The 19995-nt window shown below is 42.0% G+C and overlaps 2 protein-coding genes and 1 long non-coding RNA gene across 8 annotated transcripts in view; all 3 read left to right on the forward strand.

Moving 5' to 3' along the window:
* Nucleotides 1-8572, forward strand: part of kntc1 (kinetochore associated 1) — a 47275-nt gene extending 38703 nt beyond the window's left edge. For 5 of the 6 annotated variants that reach the window (XM_072709198.1, XM_072709194.1, XM_072709195.1 and 2 more), the window contains 15 exons: nucleotides 1401-1611; nucleotides 2685-2794; nucleotides 3109-3164; nucleotides 3352-3430; nucleotides 3637-3761; nucleotides 4256-4391; nucleotides 4480-4575; nucleotides 4684-4740; nucleotides 4833-4887; nucleotides 5012-5075; nucleotides 5323-5452; nucleotides 6245-6334; nucleotides 6427-6581; nucleotides 8119-8221; nucleotides 8420-8572. In XM_072709198.1, the coding sequence (XP_072565299.1) occupies nucleotides 1401-1611; nucleotides 2685-2794; nucleotides 3109-3164; nucleotides 3352-3430; nucleotides 3637-3761; nucleotides 4256-4391; nucleotides 4480-4575; nucleotides 4684-4740; nucleotides 4833-4887; nucleotides 5012-5075; nucleotides 5323-5452; nucleotides 6245-6334; nucleotides 6427-6581; nucleotides 8119-8221; nucleotides 8420-8446 (1494 nt within the window). In that variant the 3' untranslated portion in view covers nucleotides 8447-8572. Of the gene's footprint in view, nucleotides 1-1400; nucleotides 1612-2684; nucleotides 2795-3108; nucleotides 3165-3351; nucleotides 3431-3636; nucleotides 3762-4255; nucleotides 4392-4479; nucleotides 4576-4683; nucleotides 4741-4832; nucleotides 4888-5011; nucleotides 5076-5322; nucleotides 5453-6244; nucleotides 6335-6426; nucleotides 6582-8118; nucleotides 8222-8419 lie in introns of those variants that run through there. The other variant, XR_002836438.2, reaches the window with a different exon arrangement.
* A 4420-nt stretch (nucleotides 8573-12992) lies between these two features.
* LOC111836473 (uncharacterized) lies at nucleotides 12993-15564 on the forward strand. The gene is made up of 2 exons (XR_002836441.1): nucleotides 12993-13062; nucleotides 14278-15564. It is a non-coding gene; the product is annotated as an uncharacterized lncRNA (long non-coding RNA).
* A 1990-nt stretch (nucleotides 15565-17554) lies between these two features.
* On the forward strand, nucleotides 17555-18836 carry LOC111836474 (hydroxycarboxylic acid receptor 2-like). The gene has a single exon (XM_023797772.2). It carries the CDS (start codon nucleotides 17644-17646, stop codon nucleotides 18538-18540), a length of 897 nt encoding a protein of 298 aa, XP_023653540.1. The 5' UTR covers nucleotides 17555-17643; the 3' UTR covers nucleotides 18541-18836.
* The last annotated feature ends 1159 nt before the right edge of the window (nucleotides 18837-19995 follow it).

Below are 19995 nucleotides of genomic sequence, written 5' to 3' on the forward strand. Positions count from 1 at the left end.
GAGACTTGCTTGCCGGGAAAATCACGCTCTTTATTAACAGTCCTTAATCCTTATATTGTTGTTGTTGTTGTTGTTGTTGTTGTTGTTAATGTTAATGGTTGCATTTCCTTATTGTCGCGCGTGTGTTTGCCCGTGTCTTGTGTGTACCCGTTCCGATCCTCACGTATTTAGCATGTGTAAATCTCCCACCGTGTGCATCTTACAGTTTGGCGTCTGACAACCTTGTGTTTCCCGTCTGTATTTGAGTTCGGTGCTCGTTGGGTGCCTGTTGTGGTCCTTCTATTTACAGTTGTACACGGGGCATGCTGGGGCATGCTGGGACATGCGCCCCACCAGTGCCGCACTAGAATAAAAAGGAATCTGGTTCAGGAATCTGTTTGTCGACCAAATTTTGTATGTAAACCAATGCATTTTTACACGAAATTTTTGGTCACAAACCAAATTGTTCATAGACCACAGCGTTCGTGAACCGCAGGCACCACTGCATTAGACAGTAAGCTAACATTGAGTACTTAGTCTATATGTTGAATGCGAAAGAAATGGGCAGAGACTAAGATCAGGGAGCCAGACCGTTGGATCGGAGCATCTCCAAAACTTTGAAGCTTGTGGGGTATTCATGGTCAGCCATGGTAAGTACCTACAGAGAGTGGTCACAGAAGGGAAAAACCATGATTAGCCGACAGGGTGCTGGGCAACCCAGGACTCATCAATGCAGGATGTGAATGAGGACTATCCCGTGTGGTACGAACCAACAGAAGGGCACAAATGACAAGTCATTTCTGATGATGGTCACAGGAGAAATCTGTCACATAGTGTGTTGAATCCTGCTGCATATGGGGCTGCATGGCCAATCCATGACTGCGCAGCCCCATACACAGCAGGGCTCAATGCACTGTGCGTCACGTCACATAACTCCACTCATTAAAATTCTGCAATTTGTGCCACAGTAGCCCGTCTTTTGCTTTGTACCAGATGGGACAGCCTTCATTCACATCTCGTATTATGTCTTGACTGCCTAGCATCTTGTCAGTGGCTTGTGATTTTTACCTCCTCAGACCGCTATCAATAGATAGTAGGTTCTGCCCATTTCTTCTGCATTCAACACGTCAGCAACAAGTACTGAATGTTGGCTTATTGTATAATATATCCCAGACATGTGCCTTTTTTTATAGATAGTCATCCTTATTTAAATCATGTGGGCGTGGTCATAATGTTTTGGCTCATCGGTGTATACTGTATATTATGGTATGCTTACTGAAGATGGATGATTCTTGGAGCTGCTTGATGTAAGTGTGCTGTCTTTGTAGCTATTTGCATATTCTCTCCATGGGCCAACAGCATGTTGAAATGATTCTGCATTCTTTTCTTTATGACCCCACCAACACTCTCTCATGGATCAGGAGGATACCAGGGTGAGGGGGGAGACCTTCATGGAGAAGCTGAAACTGCAGTATCAGCGCTCAGCCACGGAGGCAGTGCTAATTTCCGCCGAGCTACAGTCCCCTGAGCTCCTAAAGCTGACCAGCATGCCGGTGCGCCTCCTGGAGGCACTGTGGGAGCACGGCAGCGTAGAGCAGCGCATGCAGAACCCAACCACTGAGGCCTGCCCCGGTGAGGCTGTGAACCTGTAATCACCAGCCAGTCTCCAGTTCTGGGCTATGCTCTAACATAGTGGAATAAGTCTGACCGTTAGTGATGTACGTGGGGTGTGGGGGTGGGAATTGCCTGATGCACCCAGTATAACAGACGCCATGGTTTGCCATAAGTTCAGGAACCTGATTCTGAGTTCCTGGGCCATCTTGAATGGGAACTTTTGTAGCTCCTTGTGACTTTTGTATGTTGCTTTTCCACCACCAAACAGGAACCTTTATGCTAAAAAAGGATAGGAGACTAATAGTAGGTTAAACTTGACACGGAATTTCATAAGCAAGGAAACTGCACTGTCACACCAGAACAATGAAGGAAGAACAAGTTTTGTTAGTTATTGGGAGGATTTGGGGGATCGATCTGAGGCTCTCTGAAAATATGAGTTCCTCATCTTATTTTGCAATACGGGATGATCGGGTAAAATATGGGACAGATGGCAACTACTTAAAGGTCTTGAAGTACTGGCCCACCGCACAGTTCTAAACATCCCGCAGTGTTTATAATTCAAATAGATCTTTAGTTATCCACAGAATAAAAAAATTAGATGTTATTCTGCTAATTGTTGCCAGTTTCACTGCTATTTATTTTTTTAAAATAAACACACAGTTGGCCTTATAAATTACAATCTATCAAAGCTTATAACATTTGTCAAAGTATTGGCTTGTGACATTTGTAATTCGTTATTAAATCTGTGTTTCTCTGTACAGTTCAGTAATTGGCATTTTGAAAATTTACACTGGCTTGTTCTTCCTGTTTAACGACAGCAAATAATGTCCTGAGACTCTGCTTTCTTTGTATTCAATTAATAGTGTGTAATTAGTTGCCATGTGCATATTTGTGATTTAAAAAATAACATAAACCTAAACCTTTTATTTTTATTAAAATAAATGATCAATCAAAATAAATTGTGGTACAAATCTAAGATTCCTGATGCATCGAGTCGTTCCCTAAATCTTAATCGAATCGCCTTGTGGCCAGTGGTTTACACCCCTGCCTACTGTATTTTTTTATTTTTACTCCATCATATAAATTTACAGATCTTCATGGAGTTGCCAAGGAGATTGCCGAAATTAACAATGTGGACTTATCAAAGGTCCGGGACATACTGCTGGAGAAGTGGCTGTGCAAGACCGAGCCATCCATCGAGGTGAGTTGTCCCTCCCTCTGCCATCTCCACTTCATCAAAGGTCCTAAGTCAGGAATGAGAATGTGTATCAGAATACATGGTCCTTAGATCTCGGGTTTGATCGTTAGGTAGGTAGAAGACTTGTGGGAAATGACTTACTGCAGAAAAATTACAGAAACATCACAAAAATTATGTTTACAATAAGAACTAAGTTGTTTGTAGTCTACATGTAGCCATATGCACATATTTTCTTCTTCCTGCTTGGCTAGAAGGGGAAGACCATTCATAATTCACCTTATTACTGAATTCAAATCTCATGGTTTAATCTGTTTTAGGAAGTAAGCTCTCAGGACTCTGTGACCAATATTGAAGAAGACCCAGACCTCATGAGGTTTGTTAAGTATCCCCATGCTAGGTTTAGTATAAAACATTCACGCATCTTATATTTCAGTATTTGGGATGTATGTGATTTATTGATATCATTCACACATACTGTATGCCATGGCTTCTTCCTCCATGTTTGCTCACCCCTTCCTCTATGTATAGATGAGCTCATTGTTTCCCCCTCCTCCCCCCAGGGTGGTGTACCTGCTGCAGATGTACCCCATGGACTTCAGTGCTCGTTTGTTGAGCAGTATCCTCAATGCAGAGACCTGGGTGAGTCTCCTGCAGAGTCTCCTAGTGCCAAGTCTTTGGCCCCCACCATTCTGGGAATTTTTTTTTTCTTCTTTTTGCATTTAACTTGTTTTTATGGTTTATGTTAAGACTACCTTCAAATGAGCACTTTGTGGAACGGTGATGTTTTGTTCCCAGTGTTGGATTCATTCTGTAATAACATTTAAATCCTTTTTGGATTTTTCCAGCCCTTGAGCAAATCTGGTCGCCGCCTGAATTTCAGTCACCAGGCCCGAGCTCTGTTGTGCCTCATCCATGTTGCAGATCCCTCCGTGTTGGAGACCCTCCTCCACATCCCCAGGAACAAAGTCCAGTAAGATCTCTCTTCACCTGACTCGGCCATTTCAGTTGCTCCTCTTTCCAATAAGGTCACATGACATTAGGTTACTGGGGAAATAGGGCTTCCCAGGTTCTGATTGTTTGTGTTCTATGTAAGGTTTCCAGCTCCCATGAAACCCTTAAAAAAACAGTAAGATATTATTTGTTTAATTTGGGTATTACTGTCACTTTACACCTCCAGGTTTTGGGGTTCAATCCCACTTGCATACTGTGTGGGGTGTGCATACTGTTGCCTTGTTGCATGACTTTCTCATCCAGGTTCTCCAGATTCCTACATCCCATCTAGGGTGCCCCCTGCTTTGTGACTTGTGCTTCCTGGATCCAGGTTCATTTAGTGATAATGGGATGGAAACCTGCTTGTACATTAGCCTTGTGGGATTGAGGACCTCTTTAGGGTTGTTCACTATGAGTTCTTTAACCTCCTCATGGGCTTTGGTGTCTAATAAGGTGTCACCTCCTCTCCCAAAGGTACCACCTGAAGTGCTACATTTACCTGTCACAGCTGGAGGCACTGAACATTCCATACACCGTGGAGTCATTCCTCAACAGTCCGAAGGAGGGACTGATCAAGGGCCTATGGAAGAACCACAGCCATGAGCCCCAGGTGTGGAGGCATATGACCAAACTGGCACTGAAAAGCATTCATCGTGGAGGACTACAGCACCCTTAATCCACTGGCTCTCCCACTGTAGGCGGTGCGACTGGTGGCCGACCTTTGCTTGGAGTACCAGGTGTTTGACCCCCAACTCTGGAACGGGGTGTTGCAGAAACTGCTCAGCTTCAATACAGTAGGTCTTGTTTTCCTTGGTTCATAACAGGTTAGGGGTTCTCTAATAACCTGAATGCAGTTTTACCAAGAAGAATGCAACCTATGTGTGATAATTATCCCCATTCAGATCAGCTGCTTGCAGAATGTTCTGGAGGCCTTAGGAGCAGTTCCCTCACTCTTAGAGGTAAAATCCCAGCAGCCTTTTGCCCTACTCCAACACCCCTTAAGTTTGGATGTTTGTACATTGCAGAGTATAATTGTTTTTTGTTTTTTTAGGTGCCAAACTTCTCAAGAACATGGAGGAGTGTTATTTTGTCTCCGTTTATGACAGGTTAAGACAACAATCGCTTTCCCTGTTTAGTCTCTCTCTCTCTCTCTCTCTCTCTCTCTCTCTCTCTCTCTCTCTCTCTCTCTCTCTCGGTGATAAAACTGCTCATTGATCTCCACTGTTTCAGCTTCCCTCCCTCTTAGCCCTCAGAAGGTTACAACCCTCTACAAGACATTTGTTCTCCTTCTGAAGTGAGTACTGTCAGTGTGTGTGAGTTGTATATGTAAAGAACCAAGCATCAGCACCCAGGATTAGCAAAAGAGCTGCTGTACTCCACATAGATCACCATAGAGATTGCTACACAATGATGGTCGTGGGTTTGGTTACTTACAATACATTGAGCACTTTGGTTTTGGTTATGAACACATTTAACTCTTTAGTATTGCAAGGGATGGGTGTTACCTAGACCATAAAGGTCCCCCTCCCCTGTGCTCCCAGATGCCCATTCCTGTTGAACATGGATCTGATTGGCGTCGCGAAGCGCTTCACCCAAGTCAACCTGCCTGCCTTCTCCCTGGGCTCCCTGTTGTTGATCCCCTGTGCTGCTAAAAGAGAGCAACAGATTCAGGTGCGGCCTCCTCATATTGTCCAAATGTTGTGGCACAGGCCCTGATTTCACTGCTTGAGAAATGTATATCACAATTTTTCATGTAGGCTTATTTAGTAGATTGTATAGCCTCTGCCTTGGGCTGCTCTTGTGACATGTAGAGTTTCGACCAAATTAAAATGTCCTCTCGGGCTTGGAAATATTTATATAAAAAAAAAAAAAAGATTTTTTTTATTTTAATAGAATTCTGGTAAACCAATTATCTAATCATTCATTGGGCTGGATTTCATTATGATTTAAAAACATGTTGTAGACCATCTAAAGCTGTCAAAAGGAGTGGTTCACAAACTTTCGGTAAGCCCTAGCCACGTACCAGTATTATAACAGACGTTTACATATGCTGATATTTTTGTGTATCATAGAGGGACCTAAAATAGTACTAGTGTGTTTTTTTTGTGTTTTATTTTTTCTTTTTTTAATTGCGTCGGAAACGGGAGCTATAGGGCTGAACTGAAAGCCTAATCACAAATCTTTATCTTATTTGTGTGTGGCCAAAGCCTATTTCCTGACAAAGGCAATAATTGCTGGTTAGTCACTGCCAGATATCATCAATTACCAATAATATTGGCATATCCCACCGGCATAATGTCATCTGATGTGTTAAAAGGGAAGCGTCGTAAGAAAAGACCAAGATAAAAATCCTGGAAGTGAATGTTGAGTTTCTCACTTTGAAACCTAGGCTGGTTTATTTTCCCTTTCTATCACAAGCTTGAGTTCACCATAAAGGGATGTTGTCTCGCCTCCTTCATGCAGTGCTTCCTATCCTCCTGTAACCTGGTCACCATCCTGGAGCAGGTGGAAGAGCACATGAGTACAGGAGAGTTGGCCGGAATCCCCTTAAAGGTTTGGATTGTTTGTTTTCCCGTTTGTTTTTTTTTTGTTTTGTTTATTTGGTTTAGTCAAGCCACACACTACTCCCCCCCCCCCCCCCCCAGATCAAAGAGACCGTGCTGAGGTTCGTTAACCAGAATGGACTTCATGAGAAGCTGATGGATACCAAGCTGTTCCCCCTCCTCAAGGAGCATATAGTGTCATGCGGCCATTACAGCCAAGTGCGCGATCTGGTGGACTGTCTTATCAGCAGGAAATGGTCAGTCATCTTATGTTTCTTATTAGACTGCATGCATCTCTGCAGGTCAGGGCTCTCTGCCTATGGCTGGCAGAGTGGCGTCACTGTCGGGACCTTGAGCAAGGCCTTTGACCCCAACTGCTCCAGGGAAACTCTGACCCTGCTCTCTGACCCTTATTATATTGCTTAAATGTAAATGTAATTGAATAGTTAATCCTCAGTATTAGCTGCATCCACCTTTACTTCAGTAGGCACTTAAAATCGTACATCGTATAAATACGTTACAGGCCAGAAGCTTGGGCCCAGCCTCAGATAAAAAAAAAAAAATTATAATTAACAATACACTGCTTTTTCAAACTTTTATTACAAGAAAAAATAGAAGTACTTAAAACAAATGTAACTGACTCATTTTGAAATAATGTAAGCATTTTCTGAGTGCCTAAGTGTGTTTCCTCAAAATAACCACCCCTTGCCTTTATCACAGCAGCACAGATTAACAGCATCCTTTCTAGCCATTTTTGGAAATAACTTGTGTCAAAACCCTCCCAGCACCTTTTCAAGCATGTAGACAGTTCTGTCATTTGTAGATGCTCACTTTGAACTTGTTGGTCCAACTCGTCCTATGGATGGACTTTCGTTTGTCCACAAGACCTGCTCCTAGTCTTGAATACTCCATATAGTTCTTTTTCCTAATACCACGAAGTAAAGGTTTTCTGGCAGCAACTCAGCCATGCAGTCCATCTGCTCAGTCTGTATTAAGAGATACCAGTTTCCCTCTGTTCACATTAATCTCAGACCTCTGCAGTCATCTTCCAATCACGACAAAATGTTAATCTTCAATCTTTCATGTCACTTTCCCTGCCCCAGACTTTCTGATCACTGTTGCTTCCTGTCAACTTTTTTCTCTGTAAACAGTCACTCCATGCGTCAACATTTAACTTTCTGGCTGTTTGGTGATGAGAACCCTTCTTTACTCAAAATTTCAATTTGAGCTCTGAGTTTAATTGTTAGCTGTGCCTTTCTAGCCATTACAAGTATAAAAATAACAAATATTTATCAATTCTAACATCAGTTGTGATACAGTACACACAATATTAAAAGGAGGAGCAGACAGTGCATTGAACCTCTCTCAAACTGATCTGGGACAGGTCAGGCAGACATGGCTATTGTTTTAGTTTATTAAGACACAATCAAGAGAGTCCAAGTGTAAATCTAGTTCAGACATTAGTAAATAGAATTCAAACACAAAGTGATTGTTGCTACAAGTTACATTTGTTTTTAAGTATTATCTTGTAATAAGTTTGACAAAGCAGTGTACAGTTTATTATTCTTTTAAATCAGAGGGTGGGCCTGAACGTCTGGCCTGAAGTGTATTTTTTTTAATTAACGTATCAAGGGTACAGCAGTCCCTTTGGGATTAGAAGTGAGAGGTACCAATTCATTGAATCTTTAGCACTGTGTTCATTTACAAAGCAGGAAAGGTACAGGCCATTTTAGGTCACTATAAACAGTCTTGCTGGTTTGATTTTTATTTATTTTTTCCCCCCCCTACCCTCAGTGAAGTAGATGCTGCCTGTTTGGCCCGAGAGTACCTGATGTACAGGGAGAAGGAGGGGGTCAAGCACCTTCCATCAGAGTCTGCCGCACAGGAAGTCCTTAAGGTACCTCCATGCATGCCTTCTGTAAGGGGGAGGGGTGGTGTGGTGTCACCAGGGGCCAATCGGAGGCCACTGATGCGTTTAAATATGGTTTAGTGCTCTTATAGATACCTTCAGGGTTACCTTCACATTAAATGTGTCATTGATACTGTCAATAAAAACAGATTGAAAATGGGACCTTTTCTTTCCGATTCTTTGCAGGCATTTCTCGACAAAGGAAATGAGTGATCAGAAATGCAATGTTGGGACAAGGCACTTGCCCTAAAACTTCATTTTTTGGTTTGTTTTTTCACTGTCTTTTGCATACTATTCATGTTCAGAACTGTAAATAAACTTGTATGCCCTTGAATTGTATCACACTCTTGCCCATGGTTTGCTTGTTTATGCATCCCGCTGCTGGAGCAGGAGAATATCTGAAGAAATACTGAGAATCCTAGATCCACATCACAGAAGGTTCATAAATCCATGTGATGGTCACTTTCCAAAGGTAACTTTGGAAACCAGAAGTTTTTGATTGACTGCCTGGGAAATCAGAGTAACCAGCAGTAAAACTGGCTGTCAAAAACTTTAATGCCCTTCCTTCCCTCATCACTTCATTATGCAGATTACATCTAGAAATCCTCAGATATCCAGATTGCTGCTAGAGGAAGTATGACACCAGAACTAACTAGAAATGGGCCGTGCTTCATAGTAACACTTGTTTGTAATTCAAAAATAAACTACAAAGCAGATGACAGCCAGCAGGGTCTTGGATATTAAAGGGATCCATACAGCCTATTTTCTCTTGGTTGCCCAATTGTCAATATTCAGCTTTGGTGTCATCTGCTTCATTTCTTATTGCGTTCATTTATTTATTTGTTTATTTATTGCAAACATGTTCTATATGTAATTGCCTTATTATCACCCTAAACTCAAATCTTGGCACTGTACCTATATTCCCCAAAATGCATCTCTGCAAGTCAAAACTAACTCTGAACCATGTTTATTGCTTGAAATCAAACGGTCAAAATACAGGCATCAAATACATAGATGAGACTTCTGCCACCTTAACACTAGTGCAATCAATTGAAAAATACTGATTCCAAAGCAAAGATGTTGATGAACTGAAATTGTGTATGGGAAAGCATACATGTATTTGTATACTGTGAATGTAGAAGGAACAGAAGACACAAAACACAACCTTAGCACAATAATATTATGGGTAAATCATGGACAACGTACAGTGGTACCTCAGTTCTCGAACTCATTCGAATTAGAATTTCTTAAAAGTCGAACCAACCAGTTCGAAAAAAAATTACCCAGAACTTGATCTGAATCTCTGAAGTCGAACCGTGAACACAGACCTAAGAACTTGTACGAGCGGGGAAATGAGTCACGTGGCACGTCTCTCAGCGGAAACAAAGGGTAACGCTTCAGTCTCAGCCTTGCATTCGCTGTGATGGCATCATGCATGTTTACACTAGCTGAATACATATAGACAGTAAAAATACATTTAGACTGATAGACAGTAACAGTAATTATATAATAAAATACATTTAAAAAATAAAGATTTCTTATTTTAATATTGATAACCATTAATACATTTAAGTATAATAATATTGTCGTGCCAAGCGGGGACAGAGACAAAGGCGCAGACATCAGGGTATCGGGGAATACGGGGTTTAATGACAGGTAAGGCAGGCAAAACGCAGACGGACAATACAATGACCGGACTGGGGAAACAAACTGAAACACGGACTAAATACAGAGGACTAATGACAACAACCAGAAACAGCTGATCACACGGGGATTCCACAAGGGGTTAACGAGGGGGCATGGCACACGGAAGGAGCGGACGATCGGGCAGAACACATTGGTTTATTTTTTTTAAATTTACACATTGTTTGGATACATTTATTTTCTTACTTAACAAATTATTGTTTTGATAAATGTGCTTATGTGACCGACCGCCAGGCCGACACCGCGGGCTGATCACAAAAATCAGAATCGAGTTTATTGCAAAGTACGTTCACACATACAAGGAATTTGCTTTGGTGGTTGGTGCCAGACTTCGAGAGATGAGGTGGTTAATATATAAATATATATACATGTTCAGGTACTAATATACATATAAGTAGTTAGTGTATGTGGAATATGATACAGCAGTGGAAATATATACATATTTAAGTGCATGCTTGTGCTAGGATGGAGAAATAGAATTTGAGTGAGTGTTCCTGGCCTTATTGATGAGGCGGGCCGCGGTGGGGAAGAAACTGTTCCTATGACGTGATGTTTTGATCCCAATGGACCGCAACCTTCTGCCAGAGGGGAGAGTCCGAAGGAGTTTGTGACCAACGAAGGAGTTTGTGACCAAAAAGAGGAATGCGACTATGCCACCTTGGGAGTTTCACCCAAGGAGATAAGGTTGAAACAGAGATTCAGTTCAAGGAGCACAAGTTTGTACGGAAGAGGCAGAGAGGTGGTTACCGGATAAAAAAAAACAAAAAACAACTTTTAAAACAACCAACTGCTATGATGCATAAGACGAGCTGGAAGGTACCAACGGTATACAATTAAAGCCAGCAATCCCGGGGACCGGACACATTCATACAATATCCCATATAATTACTACAACACTAACATCACAGCAAAAACACAAGCAATCCAACACTGCACCCAATGCACACAACAACCCCCCCAAATCAAAACAAATAAAATTAAACACAAACAACGCAAAATCAAAGAATACCAGAAACCCTCAACGTGAGTCCGCTCAATAGCCAGTTGGCTCATTGTTAGCCTCATCCGTCACTTCAACTATCTTGGTTCCATGCTCACATCAGACTGTTCTCTAGACATGGAAATAAATCACCGCATCAATAAAGCTTCCTCTACTTTTGACTCCGAAAAAGGGTATTTGAGAACAAAATTCTGAAGATCAGCACCAATAATTGCGCCAAAAGCAGTCCAAAGGGACTGCTGTACCCTTGATGCGTTAATTAAAAAAAATACACTTCAGGCCAGACGTTCAGGCCCACCCTCTGATTTAAAAGAATAATAAACTGTACACTGCTTTGTCAAACTTATTACAAGATAATACTTAAAAACAAATGTAACTTGTAGCAACAATCACTTTGTGTTTGAATTCTATTTACTAATGTCTGAACTAGATTTACACTTGGACTCTCTTGATTGTGTCTTAATAAACTAAAACAATAGCCATGTCTGCCTGACCTGTCCCAGATCAGTTTGAGAGAGGTTCAATGCACTGTCTGCTCCTCCTTTTAATATTGTGTGTACTGTATCACAACTGATGTTAGAATTGATAAATATTTGTTATTTTTATACTTGTAATGGCTAGAAAGGCACAGCTAACAATTAAACTCAGAGCTCAAAAGCTCCTTCATGCAGTGCTTCCTATCCTCCTGTAACCTGGTCACTATCCTTGAGCAGGTAGAGGGGAACATGAGTATGGGAGAGTTGGCAGGAATCCCCTTAAAGGTTGTCTGTCTGTTTTGGTTTGTTTATTTATTTGTCCTGCCAGATCAAAGAGACCGTGCTGAGGTTCATTTACCAGAACGGACTTCACAAGAAGCTGGTGAATACCAAGCTGTTCCCCCTCCTCAAGGAGCATATAGTGTCATGCGGCCATTACAGCCAAGTGCGCGATCTGGTGGACTGTCTTATCAGCAGGAAATGGTCAGTCATCTTATGTTTCTTATTAGACTGCATGCATCTCTGCAGGTCAGGGCTCTCTGCCTATGGCTGGCAGAGTGGCGTCACTGTTGGGACCTTGAGCAAGGCCTTTGACCTAGTGCTGGGCGATATATCGAGTTATTTTCATACGAGATATAGGATTACACAATATCTTTTATATCGATATAGTTTATGTTGCGGTGAAATTATACTCAGAGGTCCGGCAGATCGCTTTTTTTCCCCATCCATCTGTATGTCACAACTTCGTTGCCCCTCCCCCACTACGCGAGTCTGGGAACAGTGCATCCCTCCCGCCAAAACGTGTAGTGAGCGACAAGATGGAGGCATGTCTGGACGGAACTGCTGAAGAGGAGCTTGTGGTAAAGAGGAAAAATAATGGCTTTGTTATTTGGAAATGGTTTGCGTTCAAAGTGGCAGATGAACAGCAGAATAAAGTTTTCTGTAGAGAATGCCGAGCACGACTAATCTCTTCCACCACCTACAGCAGCGCCATAAAGTACAGTATGAAGAGTGTGTTAAACTGCGTGCTGCAACTCAGTCTGTGAAGCCTCTCCCGCCTCCTGCCCCGAAACAAACCACCGTACAAAATTAATTTACTCGTTCTGTGCCTTATGAAAAGCAGAGTGAGAAATGGGGCAATATTACTAAAGCAGTGGCCTTCCATATCGCTAAGGACATGGTCCCAATCGCGACTGTCGAACAGGACAGCTTCATACAGCTGCTAAAAACCATTGACCCAAGGTATCAGTTGCCCAGTCGAAATTACTTAGCAAAAGAAGTACTGCCAAAAATGTATACCAATGTGAGAGAGAGCCTCGGCGCCCGGCTGGCGAAAGCGTCTCACTTTGCGCTGACCACCGACATGAGGTCCAGCTACAGGACCTGCGAGCCATACATGACGGTGACAATACATTTCATGGAAGACTGGGAAATGAGAAGTGCCTGTTTGCAAACCAGCTGCTTTCCCAAAGACCACACCGGGGAGCATATAGCCGAGGCCCTCCAGGACGTCCTTGCAAGCTGGAAGCTCGAGCCGACAGGACTGGTTGCTATAACAACTGACAACGGCAGTAACGTTGTCAAAGCGGTGCCACTGAACGGGTGGCTGAGGATGCAGTGTTTTGGACACAGGCTTCATCTGGCTATTGGTGAGTGCAATATTGATTAAACTGATTTTAAATCAGAAAAAAGTTGCCAGGTATTAGATTCAGTATAAACTTTGTTTGCAGCAAGAACCACACAGCGTAATTATGCCTGTTGACCACAACACAATATATTTGAAACGTGAAAAAGCTATCATTTCTGAAATCTAAAGTTTGTTCCATAGACTATCAGACCTATTGGAGTGTGTGTGCATTTATTGTGCATATACTGTGAGGTTTGTGACAGTTAATGATAGCACCAGCTGAGGGGAGACAAGGCTATATTTTTGAGATTGCATGATCTTAAAATATATACTAATATAAATATACAGCTGTTTCAGTGCTTTAGTGGTAGTACTAGTGCTTTGCCAAAACAATTTAACTAACATTTGTAGTTTACACATTACACAACACAAGTCTATATACATTACAAGCAGAATAGACTGTATGCTAAGCTAAGCGCTACTATAACACAGCTTACATCCTGATTACGGAGTCTTGGATAGGACATTTTCATTGCGTTTTCGTAAAACAGGCCACTTCCAGAATGGTTAGAAGCTGGTAATTTTAGGTGCTAAAATGAGCCAAAATTGGCTCAACAGTGATCAAAACGTCACTATTTTTTTACCTAAAATGATCCAAAACTATTTTTCCATTTTTAATGTTAAGGAGTAATCAAAAGAATAATATAATACCAAAAAAAAGGGTGCATTGCTGGATGTCACAAGTTAATTCTGTATCATTGTTGGATTCAAAATGATTTTCCGCCTGGCACAAATCTTATTTTTCTTCATGATATTAGGTCTCTGAATGGCTCCTAATAAAAATTTTGCATACCAACGACACTGTTTCTCAATACTCACCACTTATAGGGTTATTGGTAACATCTTTTCATGTTGTAAAAAGCTAAAAATAAGTAATTTTCTACAGGCGCAATTCAATATTTTTTAAAAACAGGGTGATTTTAAGTCTGTGTCAGCATTTACACACACAATGATGACATATCTGAGTAGTCCAGGATGTCCTGAAAACAAAAACATAAAGCATGCATGCCTAACTTACACACAGACAATATAATAAGCCTAAAAACAAAGGGAGGGAAAAACACTCAAAAAGCCCCAAGGGTTAAACACAAGAAGATGTGATGTTGCCTTTTAGTGATCTGCCTCTTTATGTAATAAATGAAAGTGATTATTAAAGTGTTCTTCAATTTTGTTACAGGTCAAGGTATGGATGATTCCCGCATTACCCGGGCTGTCTCTCTGTGTCAGAGAGTTGTCAGCAGCTTCTCCTACAGCTGGAAGAAGAGGAGAGAACTGGCTGAAATGCAGGTGCAGTGGGGTCTGCCGGGTCACCAGCTCGTCACAGAAGCAGCCACTCGCTGGGGCTCAAGGCTGCAAATGATTCAGTCCTGAAGCAGGAAAGAGCGCTTGCTAGGGTGCTGTCTGCTGATAAGAAAACCAGACATCTTGTTCCCACCTGGCAGGACATAGAGGTCCTGGAGGCAGTTCAGAAAGCTCTGAGACCCCTTCAAGACTTCACTGACGCACTTTCAGGAGAAGACTACATGACTCTCTCATACGTCAGACCTGTGCTACACCTGTTCAACACTAGTCTCCTGGCACATGAAGAGGGGGATACTGAGCTCTTTAAATACATCAAGACCAGCATTGTGGATTACCTCAACAGTAAATATGCAGACCCACCCACCAGTGACCTGTTGGACATTGCTTCTTTTGTGGATCCACGGTTCAGGGCCAAATGCATCCAGAGTGAGAAAATGCATGCACTGAAACATAAAGTCATCTTGGAAGCGGAGTCTCTGCTGAATGATCAGGACAGATGTTTGTCTGAGTTGCCTGACCCAACTGTGCCTGAGCCTGCAGATCGAGGAGAATCGGCGGGGGCAGTGCCACCCACAGCTAAAAAGAAGAAATCAGTGGCAGGCACAGCACAGCCACCAGCACCACTTTCACGCAGAGGGAGAAAATAGAAAATGAACTTTCTAGCTATCTGCTGTCAGTTTGTACAGAGAGTGATGCTGACCATCTCAAATGGTGGAAGGAACATAAAGTTGCCTATCCAGCACTGAGCTGCCTAGCCAGGAAGTATCTTTGTGTGCAGGCCACCAGTTCCCCCTCTGAAAGGGTTTTCAGTTGCAGTGAGAACATTGGGAACATTGTAACCTGCCACAGAGAATCCCTGAAGCCTGACACTGTTGATAGGCTAGTTTTCCTGGCACAAAATCTGTGAGTTGTCCTTGCTTGTTGTTATTTATTTTCTCAATATTTGACTTGTTATTTGAGATTTACACAGGATACACTGACCAGGTGTTGAACAATTTTGTTCAGTCAGTTTTGTTTGTACAGGTTATGGTAAAAGAGGAAGCACTTTGACACTCATTCTTTTTGCTCTGTATCTGTTATATTTACATTTTATTTTTTTAATCAGAGAGCATGTTTACATATTATATATTTTCGTTTGTTTTTAATAAAAGGACCGTTGGTACATGTGGCTTTGACCCAGAATTGTTTTTTGGTATTACTTCATAGAAAATAATATCAAGATATATATCATATATCGCCATTTACCAAAAAATTTCGAGATATGATTTTTGGTCCATATCGCCCAGCCCTACTTTGACCCCAACTGCTCCAAGGAAACTCTGACCCTGCTCTCTGACCCTCACTTATAATATTGCTTAAATATAAATGTAATTGATTAGTTAATCCTCAGTTATTAGCACCCACCTTTACTTCAGTAGACACTTAAAACCGAACATCGTAAAAATATATACTTTTTAGTTACCATATCAAGGGTACAGCAGTCCCTTTGGGATTAGAAGTGAGAGGTACTAATTCATTGAATCTTTAGCACTGTGTTCATTTACAAAGCAGGAAAGGTACAGGCCATTTTAGGTCACTGTAAACAGTTATATACAGGGTGGCACAGTGGCCCAGTGGTTAGCACTGTTTCCTCACACCTCTGGGACCTAGATTCGAGTCTCTGCCAGGGGTTCCGTGTGGGTGGAGTTTGCATGTTCTCCCCGTGTCGTCATGAGGTTTCCTGCAGGTATTCCAGTCTCCACCCCACACTCCAAAAACATGCTAAGGCTAAATGGAGTTACCAAATTGCCCATAGGTGTGTGCATGTGAGTACAGGAAGAAGGAGGGGGGTCAAGCACTTACCATCAGAGTCTGCCGCACAGGAAGTCCTAAAGGTACCTCCATGCATGCCTTCTGTAAGGGGGAGGGGTGGTGTGGTGTCACCAGGGGCCAATCGAAGGCCACTGATGCGTTTGAAGATGGTTTAGTGCTCTTATAGTTACATTCAATGTGAAGGTAACCCTGAAAGTGTCACCGATCCTGTCGTTAAAAATAGTTTGAAAATGGGACCTTTTCTTTCCTATTCTTTGCAGGCATTTCTCAACAAAGGACATGACTGATCAGAAAAACAATGTTACCATGAGGCAATTGCTGTTTTGCTTATTTTTTTTTGCATGCTATTCAAGTTCAAAGCTGTAAATAAACTTCCATGCGCTTGAATGACTGGTGTGTTCTGCATTTTGTTCATCCTATTTTAATCACAAGTTTAGCGATAATAGACTTTCACAGGAACTGTAGAATGATGCTGTGTCTCATAAGCTCTTGCCCGTGTTTTGCTTGTTTATGCATCCCGCTGCTGGAGCAGGAGAATATCTGCAGAAATACTGAGAACCCTAGATCCACCTCGCAGAAGGTTCATAAATCCACATGATGGTCACAGGTATCTTTGGAAACCAGAAGTTTTTGACTGATAGCCTGAAAGATAAGAGTAATCAGCAGCAAAACAGGCAATAGGATATCGAAATGTTGTGCGCCCCCCCCTTCCCCCACCACTTCATTATGTAGCTTACATCCAGAAATCCTCAGATAGCAGTAGGTGATATGCCTGTTCTACCATTTCTCCTTAACTGTTTATCCAGTTCTGGGTCAACACAAGCATGGAACTTATCCCAGATAGCAGTGGGTACGAGTCAGGGGCCAGTAGGATGAAATGCCACCGCATCACAGGGAACACAGGGAACACTCCCAAATGCACACTTTTGCCAGTTCAGAAATGCCATTTATACATCCAGTCTCCACGTCTTGTGGGTCTTTTTTTCATCCTCACTGAGGTTCTACATAATAATAATTTTTGCTAGAGGAAGTGTGGCACCAGATGGAACCAGAAGTAGGATTGTGCTTCATAGTAACACTTGTTTGTAAATCCGAAATAAATTACAAAGATGACAGCCAGCAGGGTCTTAGATATTAAAGGGATCCATACAGCCTATTGTCTTTTGGTTGCCAAATAGTCAGTAGTCAGATGCAGTCTCATCTGCTTCGTTTCTCATTGTGCTCATTTGTGCTAGTTTCATTTTAGGGTGTCTTTAAGTGACTTCCCCATACTTGTTTCCTTTCTCGTCTCAAGTTGCTCTGTTTCTGAAAAAAAAATTATATTCATCCGGCAAGCATGATGAACACAACATCTAGCAACTGCTGTGTCTTTGGTGGGGGTCTGTTTAAAACTTTGTCTCCAATAATTTGCATTGAATTCATCCTGGGAATGATAGGCAATGGTGTGGCTCTCTGGATCTTCTGCTTTTGCCTAAAACCTTGGAAAAGCAGCACCGTCTTCCTCTTCAATCTTGCCCTTGCTGACTTTCTCCTGAACGTGATCCTGCCTTTCCGTGCCAGCTACTACCTGATGGGGAGAGACTGGATCTTCGGGGATATCTTCTGCCGCATCTCCCTCTTCATGCTGGCCATGAACCGCTGTGGCAGCATCCTGTTCCTGACAGCAGTGGCTGTAGACCGGTTCCTGCGGGTGGTTCACCCACACCACCCTCTCAATTCGATGTCTGTCCGAAAGACCGTGGGTGCTGCCTGTGCGATCTGGGCGCTGACCATCTCCCAGACAGCCCACCTGGTATTCGACATGCACATCACCCCTAGTGGGAACTCAACCCAGTGCGAGAGCTTCCAGATTTGCGAAAAATCCACTTTTTATTTTACCTGGCACAAGTCTATCTTCGTCTTCTCCTTTTACCTGCCTCTGGCCATAATCCTGTTCTGCACCATCCGGATCATCACACAGCTGAAGAACAGGCAGATGGACAAGGACCAAAGGATCAGGAGGACACTTCGCTTCATCATTGTGGTAGTAGTGGTGTTTTTCTTATGCTTCTTTCCCAGCAACCTGACCCAGGTGGTCATCTGGATCAAAGTCACCTTCTACCCTGGAAACTGTGAAGACTACATGGTCCTGCAAACACTCTTTTTCTACACAATCAGCTTGACTTACCTCAACAGCACATTAGATCCCATTGTCTACTATTTCTACAGCCCGATATTCAAGAAGATCTGCCAGAAGCAGTTGAAGCGGCTGTGGAAGAAAGCAGAGGTACCTGCAGAGGAAGATCAAACGCGAGACACAGGCTCTCAGACACTTACTCAGCTGTGAGGAGTTAAGCAGGACTGTTTTAGCATGCTAGCACACTCGTCAGTTCATATCAGATGGTTTTCGTCACATTTGCATTTCAGCTTCTATGATCTTGTACGAAACAAAGCAATCATAAACATACATGGTTTAGGGACTAAATTTTATACAACTTAAAGCAGAGGTACCTGCAGAGGAAGATCAAACACGAGACATGGACTCTCAGACACTTACTCAGCTGTGAGAAGTTTGGCTGGATGGTATGCCATGACCCTGAACAAGTGGTTACAAGACGAATGGTGTTTTTGTTTCACTTACCAGTTTCACCCAGTGCACCAGGAGGATCAAAGGACCACATAATTTGTAAATATTAGGAATTGAAGTTTTTATTTCATGCCAGAAATTTACAAAACTGTGGAATTTTTGCTGTCAAGGAGAGTGTCCAGTTATATTTGTACTTTATGCATTTTGTTTCTGTTAAAAACCTAGTCAAACAATTGTAGGAACTGTATGTAATGAGGTGTAGTTTACTGCAGGTGTATGGTTTAAATTAAAATGTTTAAAATACTGAGGCATTTAAGCTGAAAGTTTGAGTGTGAAAGGCTAACTTTCTATTTAAGGAGCATGGGTTCATTTGGTAGTTGGCTGGCTGTGGACGTAGCCTGAATCCCAGTGTCATATGTGGAATGTACTGTTTGCCTAGTCTAGCGGCTTTGTTGGTCTTTTGTTTTACTTACCAGTTTTCAGTTTTGTTTTTCATTCTTTTTTTCAAATTTATTTCTTTTTTCGCACTGTTTATCTGTCACCGCAATCGGGGAAAATAAATGACTATGACTGAACCACCTCATTCTCAGTCAATTTTGTCTAACAACTTTCAGCATTGCTGTGACAGACCCAAATTCAAATGTACAGAAAAGGGTGTATTTATATGAGACATTTGTCCCCTAGTCCCCCTCAGCACTGTAACATTTAATACTACCGAGTCAGGAAAATCTGCAGGCATCTGTGAGGCTTTCTTTTGAAAAATCCGCAGCAGTGTTGGCCGCTTAATGACTTTTCAGAACCATTTAGTGACTTTTTTTTTCCAAAGAAGCAACTAGCAATGTTGCAAACCCAACTTTTTCTCAGAGTAAGTTAAATCTCTCTTGGATCATTTATGTAAATAAAGGTAAAATCACAGCACAACTGTTTTTAAATTATGTGTATGGTGATTCTGTTAGCAGACATTGGGATTATAAAATCAGAATTTTAGCAGTGCAGAGCAGCAGCTTGGAAATGGCTTGAAAGTAGCTGCTGGTTAACGTGCACTGTTTTTTTTTTCTTTTTTCTTTTCCAAGATATATTTATTGAGCAGTTCACATGTTGTATGACAATGAGTTTACAGAATCAGATATTTGCTCTGTTTTTTTTGCACATTAATATCACATAGCATCACAAAACACAACATAATATGATACGATACCCTCCCACACACCCACA

Source organism: Paramormyrops kingsleyae, chromosome 2 (genome assembly GCF_048594095.1).
Source record: "Paramormyrops kingsleyae isolate MSU_618 chromosome 2, PKINGS_0.4, whole genome shotgun sequence".
Lineage (NCBI taxonomy): Eukaryota > Metazoa > Chordata > Actinopteri > Osteoglossiformes > Mormyridae > Paramormyrops > Paramormyrops kingsleyae.